General features: G+C 39.8%; 2 protein-coding genes across 2 annotated transcripts; one reads left to right on the forward strand and one right to left on the reverse strand.

Annotated features, from left to right (window-relative positions):
* Window positions 1–242: 242 nt before the first annotated feature.
* LOC138367537 (uncharacterized) lies at window positions 243–965 on the reverse strand. The gene has a single exon (XM_069329226.1). It carries the CDS (start codon window positions 963–965, stop codon window positions 243–245), a length of 723 nt encoding a protein of 240 aa, XP_069185327.1.
* Window positions 966–4656: 3691 nt separating this feature from the next.
* APP-BP1 (Nedd8-activating enzyme E1 regulatory subunit APP-BP1) lies at window positions 4657–19858 on the forward strand. The gene is made up of 9 exons (XM_045745945.2): window positions 4657–4772; window positions 7323–7487; window positions 8668–8850; window positions 10220–10313; window positions 12986–13235; window positions 14498–14777; window positions 17144–17346; window positions 18118–18254; window positions 18517–19858. Exons 1-9 carry the CDS (start codon window positions 4666–4668, stop codon window positions 18745–18747), a joined length of 1650 nt encoding a protein of 549 aa, XP_045601901.2. The 5' UTR covers window positions 4657–4665; the 3' UTR covers window positions 18748–19858.
* Window positions 19859–21173: the final 1315 nt, after the last annotated feature.

The following is a 21173-nucleotide window of genomic DNA, read 5'->3' on the forward strand; positions in this document are numbered from 1 at the left end:
CCGTGCCACAGGCGCGTGGAACCATGCCACAGGCTATCTTGAGGTTATCTTGAGATGATTTCGGGGCTTTAGTGTCCCCGCGGCCCGGTCCTCGACCAGGCCTCCACCCCCAGGAAGCAGCCCGTGACAGCTGACTAACTCCCAGGTACCTATTTACTGCTAGGTAACAGGGGCATTCAGGGTGAAAGAAACTTTGCCCATTTGTTTCTGCCTCGTGCGGGAATCGAACCCGCGCCACAGAATTACGAGTCCTGCGCGCTATCCACCAGGCTACGAGGCCCCCTAGGCGCATGGAACCAGGCGCATGGAACCGTGCCACAGGCGCGTGGAACCATGCCACAGGCACGTGGAACCTTGCCACAGGCGCGTGGAACCGTGCCACAGGCGCGTGGAACCTTGCCACAGGCGCGTGGAACCATGCCCCAGGCGCGTGGAACCATGCCCCAAGCGTGTGGAACCGTGCCACAGGCGCGGGGAACCATGCCACAGGCGTGTGGAACCATGCCACAGGAATGTGGAACCATGCCACAGGCGTGTGGAATCATGCCACAGGCGCGTGGAACCATGCCACAGGCGCGTAGAACCATGCCACAGGCGCGTAGAACCATGCCACAGGCGCGTGGAACCATGCCACAGGCGTGTGGAACCATGCCACAGGCGCGTGGAACCGTGCCACAGGCGCGGGGAACCGTGCCACAGGAATGTGGAACCATGCCACAGGAATGTGGAACCATGCCACAGGAATGTGGAACCATGCCCCAGACGCGTGGAACCATGCCACAGGCGCGTGGAACCATGCCACAGGCGCGTGGAACCATGCCACAGGCGTGTGGAACCATGCCACAGGAATGTGGAACCATGCCACAGGCGTGTGGAATCATGCCACAGGCGCGTGGAACCATGCCACAGGCGCGTGGAACCATGCCACAGGCGCGGGGAACCATGCCACAGGCGCGGGGAACCATGCCACAACAGTGTGGAACCATGCCACAACAGTGTGGAACCATGCCACAGGCCTTACGCTCAACCTCAAACAAATCACTGATCAGAGAAGTGAAGCGTCCAATCAGATTCTGCAAACCTCACGCGTGATTGCCCAATCCACTTGCATGATTGGTCCGCAAGCAGCCAATCAAGACCCAACAGGCCAACTGATAGACTCTGCAATATAAGACGGCCAACAGCCAGTTTAAATTAATAGATGACATTTATATATATACCCCCAAGGTCAGTTTTCAGTTTCTTGTGTATATACATTGAGAGTTTACTGTGTCCAGGAGTTAAGTATACTTGCTGGTTAGTCAGTAGGCACTTGTTTGACCTTAATAACCCTGCAGGGCTATTAAGGTCAAACAAGTGCCTACTAGGCTTCAGACTTCAGCTTGACTAAGCCTTAGCTCTTATACTCGAACACAAAAATGCCAAGTGTGAGAACACTGTGTCAATGTCATTGTAATTAATGTAAATGTTTCAAACATATATATAGAACCGTATAATATTATTACACACTTATTTTTTAAATGATAGGTAAATAACAGGCAGTGCTAACACTATTAAACAATTTGTGTAATGGATATGAAGTGTCACCATTATTTGTTGTTTATGTCCTTGGACTGCTCTCTCTGATGCTTTTCTGCTGCCGTTCATACAGAGAGCTGCGGGTACTCGATAACCTATAGCTCACAGGCCGGGTTGTCTGCGGGTACTCGATAACCTATTGCTCACAGGCCGGGTTGTCTGCGGGTACTCGATAACCTATTGCTCACAGGCCGGGTTGTCTGCGGGTACTCGATAACCTATAGCTCACAGGCCGGGTTGTCTGCGGGTACTCGATAACCTATAGCTCACAGGCCGGGTTGTCTGCGGGTACTCGATAACCTATAGCTCACAGGCCGGGTTGTCTGCGGGTACTCGATAACCTATAGCTCACAGGCCGGGTTGTCTGCGGGTACTCGATAACCTATAGCTCACAGGCCGGGTTGTCTGCGGGTACTCGATAACCTATTGTTCACAGGACAGGTTGTCTGCGGGTACTCGATAACCTATTGTTCACAGGACAGGTTGTCTATGGGTACTCAATAACTCTTCCTGGCCAATCCCCGGTACGTCGACCCATCCAACACTGCAAAAACCAGCAGCTAACACACTGCTATAACCGACGGTGGCCACTTTGTCCTCTCACAGGACCAAGTCAAGAGTTCTTAGACTGCCCAAGGAGAATTGCCTTCCTCAAATCAATCGCCTCCTTACGTCACCTCTGTGAACATAAAACGTTATTAGATAGACAGACAGCATATTGGGTGACCCTATGATAACACTCTTCCACCGGGGAATTGACATTGTAAATTGTAGCCACAACCTAGATGGCGTTGATCTCGATACGCCACCCACCAGAGGTCATCATCATCAACCTCCTCTTCTAACTGAGGCAGGAAACCGGAGCCTTTCACCGATGCCACTCCACCACCAACAGATGGCGTTGATTGCGTAGCACCCAATACCGGGAAATTTGAGTGCAGACTCATAGATGGCGCTGAAATTGCCACCTACCAGGAAGTAGGTACCCAGGCAGCTTGTTATGAGGCTGCATTCTGAGTGGGGTCTGTAATTGGACCTCCTGGGTGGATGGACCTCGATATAAACCTAAAGGGTATAAATATACTCTGGCTGCCTGTCCCCTGACACAATAAATTATTATTATAATTTATTGTGTTATTGAATTTATTATTATTATTCGAGACTGTTCTCGAATCCATTGTTCATATAAACATTATTGTTACTAGCTCAGGACTGTAACCTGCTTAGCTTAATGAATTTTAAGATTCAGTTCCTGAGCCCATTTATAGGAAAACAGAGGTTATCTTGAGATGATTTCGGGGCTTAGTGTCCCTGCGGCCCGGTCCTCGACCAGGCCTCCACCCCCAGGAAGCAGCCCGTGACAGCTGACTAACACCCAGGTACCTATTTACTGCTAGGTAACAGGGGCATCAAGGTGAAAGAAACTCTGCCCATTGTTTCTCGACGGCGCCCGGGATCGAACCCGGGACCACAGGATCACGCGCCCCGTGTTCTGTCCGCTCAGCCACCGGCTCCCTCAGACAACTTGAATAACAAAAATTATTCCAGAGTTAAGTCAAATCACGTATCAGGAACGGCTGAGGGCCACAGCGCTAACAACACTGCAAACCTGGCATGACAGGGCGGATCTCATTGAAACTTAAAATGCTGAACATTTTGAAGGATGTTGATCCGGATAATTTCTTCATAAATTCAGACGTAACACAAACAAGGAGCAACGGTTTCAAGCTCAACAAGCTACAGTGTAAGACTGAGAACAGGAGATGCTTTTTCACCCATGAAAACCCAATGAAACGAAAACTCGCCGAAGCTGTTAATGCCAAAACTCTTAATTTTAAAATCCAACTCGAAGAGATCATCATGGCAAATGGAGGGACCTTTGACAAGCCGCTAGCTTCTTGTCTTCATCGAGGTCACGAGTGTTAGTGCCCCTCAGGTAAATTCAGGTAATAATAGGACCCATTATCACCACACCAGAAATAAATATATCTTTGATATCCCCAGAGACAAACTTAATCTGTGTAAACACTATGCAAATAAAGGGACCTAGTCTATGGAACTCAGTCCCTAATGAATTGAAAAGCTGTCCAACATTTGCGTCATTCACGTACATGCTACCCAATCTCCCAATCTTCGTGTACCCAATCCAAACAACTTTACCATTGTGATCATTGCTGTCTTCTTATATGTACTCTCAATTTGCTGTATGGTGCCTATTAATCTTCGTTTAAATTACCAATCAAGCTGTTACTGCAAACAATGAGAGCCTTAATATACCAATGTGCTTTAATATACCTACTAATCTCTCTCATCTCATTTTTTTCTTTCTTGCAATGTATCTGTTATCATTTTATTAATTCCGCTAGAATTTACCTACTTAAAATTATTTGTTAGGTTATAAGGACCTGCCCGAAACGCTGCGCGTACTAGTGGTTTTACAAGATTGTAAATACTCTGCTATGTATTCTCACAAACATAATGTACCTTCTTGTATATAAATAAATAAATAAATAAATGAAGGGGAGGGGAAAGGAACTATCAGGAGAAGGTGCCAGGTCATTACGACTATACAGCATTTGAAAGGGATCAGGATAAGGATTTGGGATGGGATGGGGGAAAGGAATGGTGTCCAGCCACTTGGACGGTCGGGAATTGAACGCCGACTTGCATAAAGCTTCGCTTTACCGTCCATCCCAAGTCATTAAGGGACCGGATGGCGGCCTTCTGCTGTCGCCGCTCACCGCCCTTCGAAAACAATGTGGACATTTGGTACACATCTAATTACGTTCGCTAGTCAGTTCATTAGAAATATATTTGTTAAGACTATGACGTAGTTGTTAAGTGTTTCTTACATCCATACTGCAGACAAGACATGACAGATCATCATAGGTTAGGTTAGATTGCCTTAAACTTCGTGTACGAAAAAGAGATAGCCAACCCCCCTACATAGCTCGTCTTCTAATTGCTAAAGCTGTATATATATCGTCAAATTAAGCAGCATTGGGTTAAGTTACATTAGGTTAGGTTAGATGTGTATAACTAAAAATGAATAAATAAATCCCAGGGGGGAGTAGCGTGGTGTACGAAATGTGTTGTGTTGGGGAAGGTTGGTCCAGGTGTGGGAAGATGGAGGCGTCCGGCGCCCCGTCCTGCGAGCTCTCCGACAAGTCCAAGAGATACGACCGCCAGCTGAGGTGAAGTGTCATAAGGTCAGGGATATATACACCGAGAGCTCTACCCATTATCTCGGGGTATATACAGGGAGCGTGTATATACTTTACCCCCTGGACGGTGTTGAGGAAATAAAGTATGGTTGCTGGATGGTCAGTAAAATGTTTGTTAAGTGGCTTTAATAACTCCTCCAGAGGTTGATATGTCTTCAGACCAACACGAAACTGTCATACAATGACGTATTCTCTCTCCCTCGGTGCTCTAGCTGTTGTATTTATGATGTATATTTGGTGAGGTTTGTGTGTTGTTTATGTTTACGTCCAGTCAGCTGTCACCCGAGAGCTGCTGGGGGGGGGGGGAGGATGGTTTTCTTAGCTTTTAGCTTAGTAACCACCTTAGCTTTTAAGGTGGTTACTAACCTCCTGGAGATTACGCGTAAGGTTCATGTACAGTACTGTGTGGTGATTAAGTATCATGGTTAACGTGGTTGTGGGGGTCAGTGGCCCCCATGGTCTGTGTGACTAGGGGGGCCCCTGGATGGTGGTCTGTGACCAGGGGGGCCCCCTGGATGGTGGTCTGTGACTAGGGGGCCCCATGGATGGTGGTCTGTGACTAGGGGGGGCCCCCCTGGATGGTTTTCTGGTCAACCAGGCTGTTAGATGCTGCTGCTTGCAGTCTGGTGCGTTTCCATCTCGTTCCTCGCGTAGCCTATGTGTAGGTCAGGCCAAGAGTCGTGGGTTAAATTCCTATGGCAGAACAGAAGGTGATGTTTCCATTCACCTGATGACTTGTCACCTGGCAATAAATAGGTAGCTGAGATTAGGGCAAGAGTTGAAGGTTGCCGCCTGTCAAGGTCGGACATTGTCCACAGGGGACCACGATGGGCCAACCTTCCATGCCTTCCTTACTCTAATTCACTTGCTCATTACTGTATTAATTATTTTTTATGAAAAAGCATAAAATGCAAAAAAGTCATCTCAAATTTGAATTTTCCTTCCATTGGTACCCCTGCTTCTGTACCTATCTAGCAAGGTTCTACTTTTTGGATCAGTAACTACATGAATTTGAAAAACTTCTTGGTACCATATAATATCTAATTCTAGACTGGAATTGCAAGAGAGGAATGCAAATTGGTGGCAGACTTTAGCATGTCATGGTCCAGGGGGTTAAGGCATATTCCTGGGGTTTCCCCGGAATGCTGGTTTGATCCCTGACCTGCTCCAAAGATCTTTCATGGATGTATCACGTTCTTGTGATTTCCTTGTGTATTCAGGCTAGACCTGGGTATATACTGATTTGGAATTAAGGTCGTTCATTTGTGGAATAAATTGGCAGGTAAATTTAAATAATAATAGCCATAATAATATATATTTATGTAAGCAAAAGTATAATACAGTACAGGTACATGCATACATAGGATAAAAGAACAAATGAATCATGGGTAGATAAAAGAATGTATGAATCATGGGGTAGGGCAGATGCAATGCCTAAAGCTACTAATACAGCATGTGTTTCAGGCATAAAATGAAAAAAAAAACTAAAAAACTGTACTTAAAACTAAATGAAAGAAAAAAATAATTAATTGAAGTAGATCAATATAAATGACAATTATTAAACAATCATTGGAACAACAAAAATATCAACAGAATATATTAAATTTACTACTTGTGCTTTCAGGGGTTGTGCTTCGGCTCTGGTTCCGCCGCTCGACTTTCAATCATCCAATATGTGTTGGGGGTGTGGTGGAGGGTTGTGGGCAAGGGGAGGGGGGGGGTACGCAATCACGTCCATCCTGTGTGTTCATATGTACAGTACTTCCATACTTCAGGCTTGTATTGGCCCCCCTTCACCCCAACTGTTGAAACTACAGACCTCTAGGTTACAACCACACAAGTTACCTAACTTGTACCTATTTACTATTTAAATATTTACTGCTTGTACAGTACTTATTAATAGGTAACTTGTACCTATTTACTGCTTGGTGAATAGAGGCATTAGATGAGAAGAAATGTGCGTAACCATTTCTGTTCAGCCTGGGATTTGAACCTGGGATTCCTGATTGTGTCAAGAACGAACCCGACTGTACTACTGAGATGTCAATTTCCTCGTGCATTAATTCAAGAATGATCCAGTGTTTTGTTACTTTAAATCTACTGACTAATTTTATTTAATAAATTCAGAATTTTTACATATTTTGACATTTACTGCACCAGAATCTTTACCACAGTTTATTGGGTTTTGCCAGTTTTTATTTATTTATTTTTTATTTATTTATTATTTTTATTTAATAGTTTTTAACCTTTCATTGCAATACTCTAAGCTACATTTGCTTAGGAAAGATGTTCACTGTGATAGACAAATTTTAGAAGGCATAAAATCGGTACAGTAGTTTCAACATTGTGGAACATTCATCCAGACATCTTGCTTTAGGAACAGGAGATTGGATATGATGTTGATATCATGACCTGGTGACAAGATACAAATATGACATATCATCGTTCAAAAAATTGGGCTGATGTTCATGGGTACTGTACAGTATTGTAATACTGTACTGTATATATTTCTATTTTCAGATTATGGGGAGATCATGGACAGTCATCGTTAGAATGTGGCCATGTTTGTCTGATCAATGCCAGTGCAGCAGGAACAGAAACATTCAAGTCCCTAGTTCTGCCAGGCGTAGGAGCTATCACCATCGTTGATGATGCTAAGGTCACACCAACAGATGTTGGCAACAAGTAAGTCGAGAAACCGAATACTTTTTGTCGTTTTCAGCAATAGTACTGTACATTGTATGCTATTTCACCATATCAAAATTGGTGGTTAATCTAGATGATTTCCCATGGCTTTGAGATTCCTGTAAGATTTGATGGGGCTTTCCTTGCAGTTGCTTCCCTTACTTTGTACTGTATCTTTTATTGGACTCATTACCAGTACAGTATTTGAATAATTTTTTCCTTTGGTATTTTGGTAATCGGGATTGCTTATTTTTAGAATTTTTTCTCCTTCTCTAGAAGATTTCTGTTTTGATAATATATTATATATATTAAAAGTTCCTCCATTTTGTTGTTGCTGCTGCTACTACTGTAGTATGTACAGTACTTGTATTATGATAAACTCCTCTTCCTTGGATGTTACTTTGTGGTAGATGCTGGTTGTGGGATGAAGGTAGCTTAAGTGCCCTGAATGATCGAGAAGGCAGGTAAGGGTAGCTTGTGAAGCCCCTTGTCTGATAAAAAAATGACAGACTGAATGTGTTCTAACCCTGTAGACTCTTCAGTCTCACTTGACTTTCTTTTTGGGGTGCCAGTGTGAGATTAACCATCATTTTGACTGTGATTGTGATTTGTGAATTCATAACACTGTCTTCTATGTGTTTTGTATTATTGTTATTTTTTTGCAGAATAAATGATCAGCTAATTATGGGACTACTATAGAGGAGTTTCACAATGAATTTTATAAAATCTAATCATATCTTATTCTTGTTCTGCTAGGCAAATTGTTTGGATATCCTATCCGTGCCATTATCTTCTGCTGTATTGTTCTCTCTTGCAGCTCACCTTCAAGAGGATTAACCATATTTAGAATTCATCAGATATTTTAACTATGCAGTATTATGTTGCTAATATAAAATTCTTTAAATTATTTTAACTATGCAGTATTATGTTGCTAATATAAAATTCTTTAAATTATTTTAACTATGCAGTATTATGTTGCTAATATAAAATTCTTTAAATTGTACTAATAATTTTTATTCTATGCATTTTGTATTTTATTAAATTTCTCTATTTAATAGTCCTTAAAATTCAAATTACTGTAATTGTATCTTTGTCTTAGACATTTTTTATTTTATTTCATTTACAGCATAAAAAATGATTGGGAATTGAGAATGGTAAAGGAATGTCTTTATTTTTTCAGTTTTTTTGTGGATAGTGAGAGTGTCGGAAGACCACGAGGGGAAGTAGCACTACGACTCTTGCTGGAGTTAAATCATGAAGTTCGAGGTACATTTGTTGAGCAACCTCTACAGGAGATTCTTGACAACCAGCCAGATTTCTTCACTTCATTCACCTGTGTTATTGCCACTTGTTTGCCAGAATGGTAGGGCATGTAATTTTACTGTTATGTCATGACCACCCCAAGTAAAGCTCGTGGTTTTCTTTCCTCCCGCTCAATGGTTGGCACTCTTGGCCTCAAGTAAATCACAACTTTAATGGCCTAGGGATATAGTGAAAGTCTAGAATAAAAGCCCCCAGTTTACTGGGGTGACTATAATCTGCATGACATAGCTCTTTACAAGATATACACCACAATAAAGTTAATCATCATCATACAATAAAGTGCACTTGTCAAGGTGCACTAATCTCAAGGTACTAGTCACTGCAGCTAGATGTTACTAAGTTAATCAGATGACAAAGCTCAACAAAAAAAGTGAAATGCACCTAAATTGTGGACAAAATGGATAAATGGTGACATTCAAAAGCAGTCACTAAGAACTAATCAAAATTCGAGTCTCAAGACTCGACAACAATCGAGTAATCAGTGCGGGGACAACTTATTATTAACATAACAAAGCAACATATCAATGAAACTATACACTTTGCCCTCTAAAAAACTTAGTTCCAACTGGACTGGCAAAGTCAAAATTCCTTCCAAAAGTTAGTCCCACATGTCATGAAGCAAATGACTAAGTCCCCACAGGAAAATATATAATGTATGTAACTTAACAAGATTTACAAGTCAAAATATATACTGTATAGATACATTGATAACTTCAAAAACAATCGTCCACAAATAATCAAGTCTTACCTTGCCCGACAAAATATAAACAATACTACATGCTCAACAGAGCACAAAACATTCCCTACCTACAGCTACCAAAACAGTGAAGGCAGGCAGCTCATCCGGCCCTACGTGTCTGCTACACAGTACCAACTTTATAACCTCTCAGGGTACATAAAACAACAAATAAACCTGAATAAAGAACAGAAACTAGAACATCTGCAGTTCTATGCATATAATAACAACTACATAATAGTAATTTATGAAATATTGGCAGTTCACACCTGCAAGGGTTGGCTGCCCTGAAGCATGAGACGGGAACACACAAACGTGCGCACAGTAATACAAGAATAGTAATTAAAGAGACTGGCCAGCACACGTCTCAATCAAATGAGCAATTCGGACACCCTATCTAGCACTTCAGTGATATCTAGCACTTTTTAACTGTTCTGTACCACAGTGGGTGCTAAATAGTCTTCCAGGCTTGGTGCCTTCTTGTGATAATTAATTGACTCCACCAACATAGTTTATGTATATTCCACTGGCACTTAATTTTTTGCACGAGTATAAAGTACTGTATGAGGATTGAAGTTGATAATTTGTATATTTATGTGAACCATATTATTTGCTGAATTGCATTCTGTGGGATTTTAAAACTACTATGCAGTTCCTTTTTCTTATTTTACAGTACCTTGTTGATGCTCTCCAAAGTTGTGTGGGAAGCAAATGTTCCGCTGGTGGTAGTACGCAGCTATGGCATGATAGGCTACATACGAGTGCAGGTGAGCTCAAGTCTTTTGGTTAATTATTAAATTAATTAAACTTGAAGTTTATAGTCTGTACCTGTTTGCAGCTATGACAATTTTGTAATAAATTTGTATTAAGTCATACAATATTCATTATATGTGTACAGTAATTTAAATTTTGTTCTTCAGAATATAACTCTAATTTATGTAAATGACCTCCCAGAAGGAGTGAGTGCATATAATGTCAATGTTTACAGTCAATGCAAAGTTAATCAGCTGATGGCTGAGGAGGGGCCTAACTCCTGAGTGGACACGCTCAGGTTTCATAGTCCTAAAGGTCCGGGTTCGATTCCCGGCGGAGGCAGAAACAAATGAGCAGAGTTCCTTTCACCCAGATGCACCTGTTTGCCTAGCAGTAAATAGGTACCTGGGAGTTAGACAGCTGCTACGGGCTGCTTCCTGGGGGAGAGTGTGTGTGTGTGTGTGTGTGTGAAAATTAGGATTAAGTACTTGCTCGAAATGCTATGCGTGCTAGTGGCTGTACAAGAATGTAGGAACTTGTATAAATAAAAATAATAAAATAAATGACTAAGGTGCTACAAGGAGGCCTTAACAAACTTAAGGAGTGGAATTCAATGCAAATAAGTGTTCTGTAATGTAAGCATGGAACCCACACCTTGGTGAGGCAATGGTAACATACTCGCCCACGTGCCTTGCAAACTACTTGGTCTGGGTTTTAGTCTTGGTCATGGAGGATTGGCTGGGTGCCACTCCTTAACTGTTTGCCTCTGCTTACCCACGTTCAACAACGTAATTGAGTACGTTGTTGTTAATTGGTTGGTGGGTCGTATTCCCGGGAAAACTAGTAGGTAAAATTTTCCAGAAGCTATAGGAAGGAAAAGCTCTTGGCCTGTTAACAGGGACCAAAAGTCATCTGTTCCTGTACCCACCTGGGTGTAAACAAACAACCACCATGAGAAAGTTCTGAGGTTTGCAATTAAGATGGTACCAGAATTGAGAGGGGGCATGGCTATGAGGATAGATTAAAGGAACTCGCCTTTAAAACCATGAAGAAACCGAGGGATATGATCACTTCATACAAAGACCCTGTGGAGAATAGACAAAGTGGACAAAGGAAGCTTATTTAAATTAAAAGTGGTAAGACAAGGGGACATAAATGGAACCTGGATATTTTGGGAGATTGACAGGATCAGAATCTGGCTCTATGAAGTGATGGGAGTGGGGAGCATAAGGATTATAAACAATTTGTCTGGTAGATCCCAGATTTCCAGATTTACTGGTGGGTCTAGTGATCCAATGTTATGCGCCAGGACTGCATTTCCTGGCCCCAGTGCTCAGGTCTTGTCCTGGGAATTGAGCTATAGGCCTGGTGCTTCCTGGGCTGTGTGCCTGGTCATCACAGTTCAAGAAGGATTGCTATGTATACAGAACTGGATAAAAATATATTGATTTGTAGTTATATTTGGTTGCTACATGTGTTAAATATGCTTTCTTGATTCCTGGAAAAATTAGTGTCTTGGGCTCATGAGTGTATTAAACAATTTGAACTTGCAGTCCTACAACTGTTTTCTTGATTTCTTGAACATGCAATTAAGTCATTGATAAACACCTTCAAAGGGTACCTGATCAACCAGTCTGTGACTCGTATGTCAAGCTACGAGCAGCCACATTAAACAGCCTGGTTGACCGGACCACCAGCCAGGACCGGTCAGAGAATGGGCCGCAGGGACGTTGATCCACAGAATCATCAACAGGTATACGATAGGTATTGAGATGTAAGAAAGCTTTTGTTCCATGTACAGGTGGTTGTCAAGTGGAATGCATTGAAGTAAGAGGTTGTTGAAGTCAATATGATGCTAATGTTGAAAATGGTAATTAGCATGCCAGGTACAAACTACTAGAAGGCATTTGACTAATTATCTTGGACATGATTACATAGGTTTCTGTTTCTAATTTTAAAAAGAAAAACTACACATTACATTAAATATTTATGTGTAACTTTCATTATTTATTCCTTTAATTTTGCATTTTAAATTTATCATTTACAAATGTAGTTAAATAACTGTACAGTACATAGTGATTTTTACCAGGCATCAGACTCTCGGTGATACAAACAAAATAAATTGATGTTATGATGATCCTAAAAATGTTTGAATTGCCTAAAAGCAACCAAGTTAAAAGCTTGGCATGCAGGTGTAGTGTAAGAAATGAAATGAATTCATAGTAATATTAAAAGTAAATGGTAATAGTTATAATACGGTAATAATAATAATATAATAATAATAATAATAATACGGTAATATAATACGGTAATTCTGTGTAGCCTGAAATGCATGTCAGAATATTGGCTGAATGTTGTATATCTGTGCCTGATGTGTATTTAATTTAATTTATCCTTTCTAAATTATCCCTTTTTTTACACATCATTCATGAAAATTCAGTTCTATTAATTAACATTAATGGAAAATAATTTCAAGTAGATTCATGGAAGTTATTCTGTCAATGATTTGGACAGAAAGAAATGGTATTAAAGAATTGATGGTATAGGAAAATGCAATGATTGAAAATCTACTTTTCATCATTGCAGATTGATTTAAAATGTTGCTTTTAAAATGGCACTTTAGTACAGTACAGTGACACAAGCTTTTATCTGATATTTCTTGTTTGAAGAGATGTACTTGTTACAGATGGAAGAGCATACAGTGGTCGAGAGCCATCCTGATAATGAGATTCCTGATCTGCGTTTGGACAGACCCTTCCCTGCATTACAGAAATATATGGATAGTCTCGACCTTGAAGCCATGGACAACAAAGAGCATTCTCATGTTCCATACGTTGTCATTCTTTACAAGTATTTACAGCTTTGGAATCAGCAGCATGGAGCTCCACCTAAGAATTATAAAGAAAGAAAAGCATTCATTGAGCTTTGTAAAACAGGTATGAGTCATGTGAATGTTCATATAAGGTTTCTTTTCATTTTGTTATTTATCTTTAAACCATTTTTGTCTGCTTAAAAAAGAAAATAAATCTGTACGAGGTGTTTTACCAGATTTGGAAAACCTAGGTTGTTTTGCACTATAAAGGCTTTCTCTTTAACATTGTACGCTCACAATTAATTGTATTAAGTGCATGTAAATAATGGCATTGATGTACATTGTGAGGTGGTTGGCCTTCAATTGCTGATGGAAGCACTTCAGTTTGAGAAGTAAAAAGGGGAATCATTTATTCCCATACTGATCATTCTTCTCTTTGGTTACACTAACATTACAGTACCATTTGGTGGTCTACTCCATTTTGTCAGCATCCTTATTGATTATTTAATATATTATTGACTTATTTTCTTGTTTCACATTTTTTGTTCCATTTAATACTTGTATGTGTTTGTTGACAAACTCTTCAATTTTTTCTCAGTTCTGTTTCTCAGTGCAAACAAGTGATGACAGCTTCACTTTTACGAGAGCCAGACCAGCATTTAAACCTTTGTGTTGTACACTTCTAGGTTTTGAAATGTTTGACGGAAATATGTACAATATGTACTGTACTGTATGCACTGTACACATTTGCACTTCCTCAAGTATGGCAAGTTCCCAGAGAGAATAAAAGCTAATATTGTTAGTGTTTTCACCAAAGCAGAATGGTGAAGTACCTGGATCCAGCCAAGCTTTAGGGAGGTGCTTTTGGGAGATGACAGGATCAGAATCTGGCTCTTTCTATGAAGTGATGGGAGTGGGGAGCATAAGGATTATAGACTACTGTATTTGTCTCCGGTAGATCCCAGATTTGCTGGTGGGTCTGGTGATCCAATGTTATGCGCCGGGACTGCATTTCCTGGCCCCAGTGCTCGGGTCTTGTCCTGGGAATTGAGTTATAGGATCGATGCTTCCTGGGCTGCGTGCCTGGCCATCACAGGATGAGGAGGATTGCTGTGTATACAGAACTGGATAAAAATATATTGATTTGTAGTTATATTTGGTTACTACATGTGTTAAATAGGCTTTCTTGATTCCTGGAAAAATTAGTGTCTTGGGCTCAAGAGTGTATTAAACAGTTTGAACTTGCAGATATTGTAGAGCATTACTATACTGTTTTTGTAAAATTGATTGTGCTTGAAAAATTTGCTGTACCTTTGTACTTCACACTAGTTATACTGAACAAGAAATATTACTTAAATAACCAGTGTTTCCATTTTATAATTCTAGGCATGAGAGAGAGAGAAAACAACGAACCCGAAGAAAACTTTGAAGAAGCAATAAAGGCCGTTAATACATCATTATTGCCTACATCCATACCAGCTGGAGTGCAATCCATCCTCAATGAGGCGGCATCTATAACACCTAGTCCTACAACTAAACCTTTTTGGATTATGGCGAGAGCCCTTCATGAATTTGTTACTTCAGAGGGACGTGGAGCTTTGCCAGTAAGGGGAACAATACCAGATATGACTGCCGACTCTGAGAAGTACATCAAAATTCAGAACCTGTACGCAATATTTACTTGTAGTTTTTTTATTAAGAATAATTAAATCAAAATATTCTTTTATCTCTACAGGCAATTTAATGTGCTGTCATCATTTGAGTAATTAATTCCATTGCAAGTATTCTCTCAACAAAATCAGTGACCACAGTAACTTGTTTAACACCCACTGTGGCATTTATTTGGGTTACCTCGCGTGTGATTTTGTTTATTTTACAAAATTCTATGACTCATTCAAGCATAAAGTTAGAGAAATTGATGGCTAGTTTTTGAAAAATGAAGAATAAATTCTAGAATCTATAATTTGGTTGTGGTAGGTCATAAAAGATGATTTTCTGTGGGGATCCCCTTCAGCTCCCTGGAGCTATCGGGCTAATATGCAATTCATTAGACCAGGGTTTTGGTCAAAGGAGCTCAGCCTTATGGGGACCATGAGCCAGATCCTGGCCCCCGTTAGAGAGGCACAGGCAGCAATGACCCTGGAAAACCTCCCTTCCCTGTGGTTGGGGGTTTTCTTTCTCTGCCATCAACTGGGGTTAGGCACCCAGAAAGGTAGGCATAACAAAACAGACCCCACATGGTAAGAAAATTGCAGCTGAACAGAGAGGCAGAACTCCCACCAATCTCATGGAAACAAGCAAACGTCACACCCCACTGTTGCGCTGCTTGTCCGCGCAGACCTCCCCCCCCCCCCCCCCCCCCCACCTAGGAGGGGGAGGGAAGAGCCCCGGACTCCCTGCACCGATGTCCCAGCCATTCCAGTTTGTTGGCTAATGCAATCCAGGGAGGTCATCAACTTTGGCCTCTGTTTCCTGGCAGTGTTTTTATCTTCGTGGTGTGATGGCCAGGTGTACCTGAAGTGTATCGGGGCTGCATGTGCTTAGGTCAGCCTTCCCTAAGTGCGTTTCCTCGTGGCCGTCCTCCTACCACCATAACTGGCGATGGGAAACGGCTCTGGCGAGGTTGCGTATTGGCCATACTCGCTTAACCCGTGGTCACTAGATGGAGTGCCGCCCTGCTCCTTATTGTCCTAATTGCATTGTCCCTCTTACGGTTGTGCATGTCCTGCTTGAATGTCCTGACTTCCAGGACGAGCGTGTGTCTTGCTTTCCGACCGCCCCTCGCGGTCACCTGTCCCTCAATAGAATTCTTGGTGACTCGGATACTTTTGATATCGTTCGCCTTATGCGTTTTTGTTCTCGTATTGGCATCCTTGGTGATATTTAGCGCCCTCTGATTATTCTGCACATTTGATGGTGCTACATAGCCTTCTCGGTTTGGTGCCTTCTTTTGATAATTATCTTTGATAATCTTCTTTGCACTCGTTCATATATTTGTGTATGGTACTCAATATAACATTTATCAGCATTACAATTTGATAGAAGCCAGGACAAAACTAAAATTTTTTGTATGAAATGTATGCAAAAGTAAGGAATCTGTATGCAAAAATAAAAATACCAAATGATGAAATAATGTATAGTACAGTGAAGATGTTTGTTGGGCCAGTAAGTGCTACACTCATCATATGATGCTCAGAGACCGGCCCGAGCTGAACTACATCTAACATCAAATTATTTTGTGGCCTTTTGTGATTGCTGGGAAAAACAATTGAGCTATTTGAACTACAGCAACATTGTAATTCTAATGTTGACAGAAAATTTAAATCGTCATAGGAGTGCATTTCACGTGTCAATTAGCATATAATGATGACTGCACTTTAAGGATTAAAACCCAGAAACAATAATTCCTATAAATCACTAATATGTAAAATGATGTCTGAGAATTGTTTCTTGTGTGTTTAAGGTTTCACAATTAATACACATAATGTCCTGCCTTTATTTCTCAGGATCATCCTTGAAAATCTCGAAGTAATAGTGACTTTGACATGTAACAGTTTTGTAAACTCATTTTCTTTTTTAGATAGATTTAATATGCAAATTTAGAATATATTTGAATAAACTAGTGGCTTAACATTAGCTATATTTTTCATTATCGGTAAAACTGGTGCTAAATTTATAAAGTATTCTTAAAAAAAAAAAAGGAAAAAATTTGAGCGCGGATACTTTATAAAGGTATTTTAATGTTTTGCTCTGGTCTCTGAAGGGTTGTGTTGATCAGCAGCAGGGTTTAAATCTATTAACTTTTGCTGTCATGATGGGTATCACTGGAAGTTCAGTATAGTCTTAACTTCCAACACCACAACCCTGTTCTACATAGGTTTATAATTGATTATTGTTAGTTTTATTTAGATTATGTTCTATTTAATTTAATTAATTGATTATTGTTAGTTATATAGTTATAATATATATATGGCTATATTAGTTAATTTAGACCACTGTCTTGGCAACTTTGCAACGAGTTCTTTTTGGCAGTTATCGTGAGCAAGCAGCACAAGATGCCGACTGGGTCTTGAGACGAGTGCAAGAACTTAGCCAGCAGCTGGGTCCAAGGAAAATTATGGCATCAATAGACAGTGATGTTAAAACATTTTGCAAGAATTCTCATGCCCTGAGAGTTGTTAAGGGCAAGTCTATCGCAGAGGAATACAAGGGCAGCATTAATCTTGGCGAAATAGGTGTGTGTACTTAAATGCTGTCTGCTTATATGTATTCTTTGTAGTATTTAGTTCCAGTTGTGTGAATATGGCAAAATTAGTACATATGTTTTAATGTCATTTGCTCTTTTGATAATGATGTAACAAAACGTGTTTTTTCATAAAGCTCAGAGGAAAATAAAAAACTAAGAATGAGGTTCTGTAGCTTATAAGATTACTTAGCTGGACCCCCTTGCACTAATATCATGCAGGCACATTTTTGTTTATAATTTTGTGAAAGAGTTGGAAGAGTAATGACAGTATTTACACTACAGTACTGCACCTACATACCTCAGTTGTGAGTGGCGAGCAGTATCAGGGGCTCTAACTTTGATAGTTGTGCTTTACATAATTCAGTCATTGTTGTATGATTTAATTGTCATAATCAAGACTGGAACCACTTAAAGAGATCATTTTCACATCTGAGGTGGCTAAGTAAATATACGTTAATAAGTAGTTAATAAGGAAGTTAATAAGTACTTCCTGTAATTTCAATAATATCACATGGAAAAAAAAATTGTGGCTGCGTGACTTCACATGCTAGGGATTTATATGATGCGTAGTAGTGTGAGGTGTATTAATATGAATTTTATTGAAGTTCTTTTGTTCAGAAAATAAATGTTATCCCTAAAATTGATTTAAAAGATACTGTACATTTCCAAAAAATTGAAAGTTCATACAGCATATAACATGATTGAAGATCATTTCTTGTACATTCATAAAATTAGACAGCAAATGTAATATTTTCTTCAGGTGCACACTTGGAGAATCCTGAGAGTGAGCTAGTGTGGTATGTAATGCTCCGAGCTGTGGATCAGTTTCATTCCGAGTTTCGAGCCTATCCAGGCTTTTTTCAGGATCAAGTGGAAACTGACATTGTACGACTAAAGGTCAGTGGTGGAGGGTACATAATTAATTTGGTTACCCAGGTAGGGATACCTTATGATATCTTTTTGTACTGGTGATTTATTTTTCTGGCTCCTTGACAGTTTTCTTTGTAGCCACTGTAATTTATAATACAAGATAAACAAATTGTGTATTTATTTTTAAATGCTAGAAGTATTGTGCAAATTTTTTTTATGGTAAATATGAATGTTACTGAAAACTATTTTCTTTCATATGAGTATTCATATAATGGCCTTACTTTCTCAGGTTTGTGTAAATAGGTTGTTAGCAGACTGGGGTTGTGGACCTATTATCAAGGACGATTTCATACACGAGATGTGTCGGTATGGCGCAGCAGAGGTGCACTCGATAGCTGCATATATTGGTGGATGTGCAGCCCAAGAAGTTATAAAGATAATTACCGGTCAGTATGTTCCCATTAGCAACACGCACATCTATAATGCCATAACAGCAACATCGGAAACGTTTATGCTGTGATTGCTCTATGATTTGACTGCTAGCAATAATGAGTCATCTAAATATAAATACAGGTATACAATATTGATAGGCTGTACAAGCACATACTAATTTCCCAATTTTACACAAATTTAACCCATTTAGTATCATGTACAGGTACTCCATATTCTGCAGCGTGTTTGAATTATTCTATGCAGGGGACACTCTTTGCATTCTAGGGGTGGTAAGTTTGCTGCTGTATTTATTTCGGTTTATTGACGAGATTAACTTGAGTTTTAACCAGTTCTGTGGCAGTTTCAGAATCGTAAATGAGTTATGTCACTGTAATGGTTATAGCAAGTAATGAACCATGTCACTCTAATGGTTATAGATAGTAATGAACCAAGTTACTGTAATGGTCATAGTGAGTAATGAACCATGTCACTGTAATGGTCATAGCGATTAATGAACCATGTCACTGTAATGGTCGTAGTTTATCTTGTCAGAATACCAGAACAAAATACTGTATTGTAGTAAAAGAAATGCAATTTGAGCCTTTATACTATTTAATCTGGTGTAAACTTGATGAAGTTTTGATTTAAGTTTACCCCCCGAGTGAAATGTTGGTGATGAAAGATTCGCCTTACTATAGGGATCTTGTGGACCCAGTGACTTTAATGTTGGTTAATTTTGTTTCATGACTGCACAAAATTAAAAAACTAATTATAAATGTTGTATGAATCGGTATATTATTATTGGTGAAATATGAAGATATTCTTGGAATTGGGGCATTAAAGTGCCTAGGTTATGGAAGACAGATAGTTGATGTCATGGTATCTAAAATAATAATAATTTTTTTTGTTTCAAATTCTGGTTTAAGAAAGTCTCTCTTTTTTCCCTATGAAGGAAATGTTTGCCTTGCATGCAACAAAGATTGTTCAAAATATTTCAGTGAACTGTTTTTGTAAAATAAAAGGATATTTTAACAATATATGTACATAATGAATTAATGTGAAATCTCCTTAGAAATATGATATATAAAGTTTTTTGAAAATCCTTTTTCATGTCAGAGGCTATTGGCTATTTACTGTACTGCATTTGTATCTGTAAACAAGAACTGTATGTAATTAAGTAAATCTTTCAACTGTGCAAATTTGTTACATTAACCTCTGTACTAATGTTGTTCAGGATGCTTCTTAAAAGGTGCGAGACTTATATTGCAGGATTATCATGCGTTAACACTTTTGCTGCTGGTACAATTATAGAAAAAATAAATTATCATTCCGTTACAAAAAAATTATTTCTAAGCCAAATGATCTTAACACGATAAATGTGAATTTGTCGTCATTTGCTACCTTATTCTGGGTTATTTCAATTTTTTAAATTGCATAGTTATTAGTAAGGCCTTAATACTTTGAGCCCCAGCATGCTCTGTTGATAGGTTCTTCAGGCACCTGGCTTGGTTTACAATGCCACACTTCTGGGCAAGGTAAGGTCATTATCAGGAGAAAATGCCAAGCTGTTAAAGATTATGTAGGACTCGGAAGGGATACATGGACAAGGATTTAGGATGGGACAGAGAGAAGGAATGGTGCCCAGCCACTTGGTGATCGAAAGCCGACCTGCAAAAAGTGACACCTTCGCTCTACCGTTCAGTCCAAGTGGCTAGGCTACTTCTAGGAAAAAAGCTGGACCAGAGCTCTGACTTTGTCATCCATGTGTTTGCTGTCATGGTGATCCATGTTTCCTTCGTCCTGGAAATAATGCTATCTGGTAACTGCAGCTCCTGGAGGGAAACTGCTGCGTTGATGGAAAGGATGAATAATAAGGGTGAAACAAGTGTGACTAAACTGGCTAGTCTGGCTATAAAGCTAAGCTGGAATAGGATCAAGCAGACACTATGAGGGACTGTATTCCTATACGTTCCTGAGTTACCATTCAACCTCTCCACTGGTTACCTGCAAAGAACTATAATGCATATTCTCAATTCACTATACATGGTGAGTTTAGTGCTGTATAGTAGTCATACTGCCTTAGTATTTTTGTTCGATTAACCATTGCTTCTACCAACTTAGTCATGTTGGCCAGACCATGTTTTCTTCTGCCAACATGGCCCAACTTCTGCTTAGAGCACTGTTGGGCACATGTTGGTAAGTTTTTTTTTTCTTCCACAAACATGGCCACACATTTACAATGCTAACCAGTATATATACATTTTCTTGTCCTCCATGGACAGGGTTAGAGTTCTGTTAAACATATAATTCAGAGATTTATTGAACAATCAACCACAGGTGATTGCAGGGCTTTGAAAATTCTAATCTAACCTACACACAAAACTACACAGATTTACATGTCATATAAAGTATATATATAAACTGTTCAAGGTGTCTTTTTACATAGTCACTAACGTGCATTTACATAAGTGAAATGGAATTCTGACCAGCTTCCACATAGCCTGTATACAAATA

This window comes from Procambarus clarkii, chromosome 22 (genome assembly GCF_040958095.1).
Source record: "Procambarus clarkii isolate CNS0578487 chromosome 22, FALCON_Pclarkii_2.0, whole genome shotgun sequence".
Classification (NCBI taxonomy): domain Eukaryota; kingdom Metazoa; phylum Arthropoda; class Malacostraca; order Decapoda; family Cambaridae; genus Procambarus; species Procambarus clarkii.

Excerpts from the sequence above, each read along its gene's own strand:
- LOC138367537 (XM_069329226.1), bottom strand. The coding sequence starts at position 965 with ATGGTTCCCCGCGCCTGTGGCATGGTTCCCCGCGCCTGTGGCATGGTT.
- APP-BP1 (XM_045745945.2), top strand. The coding sequence starts at position 4,666 with ATGTGTTGTGTTGGGGAAGGTTGGTCCAGGTGTGGGAAGATGGAGGCG. Across the intron at positions 13,236-14,497 it reads CATTGAGCTTTGTAAAACAG|GCATGAGAGAGAGAGAAAAC; the intron begins GTATGAGTCATG and ends TTATAATTCTAG. Across the intron at positions 14,778-17,143 it reads TACATCAAAATTCAGAACCT|TTATCGTGAGCAAGCAGCAC; the intron begins GTACGCAATATT and ends TCTTTTTGGCAG.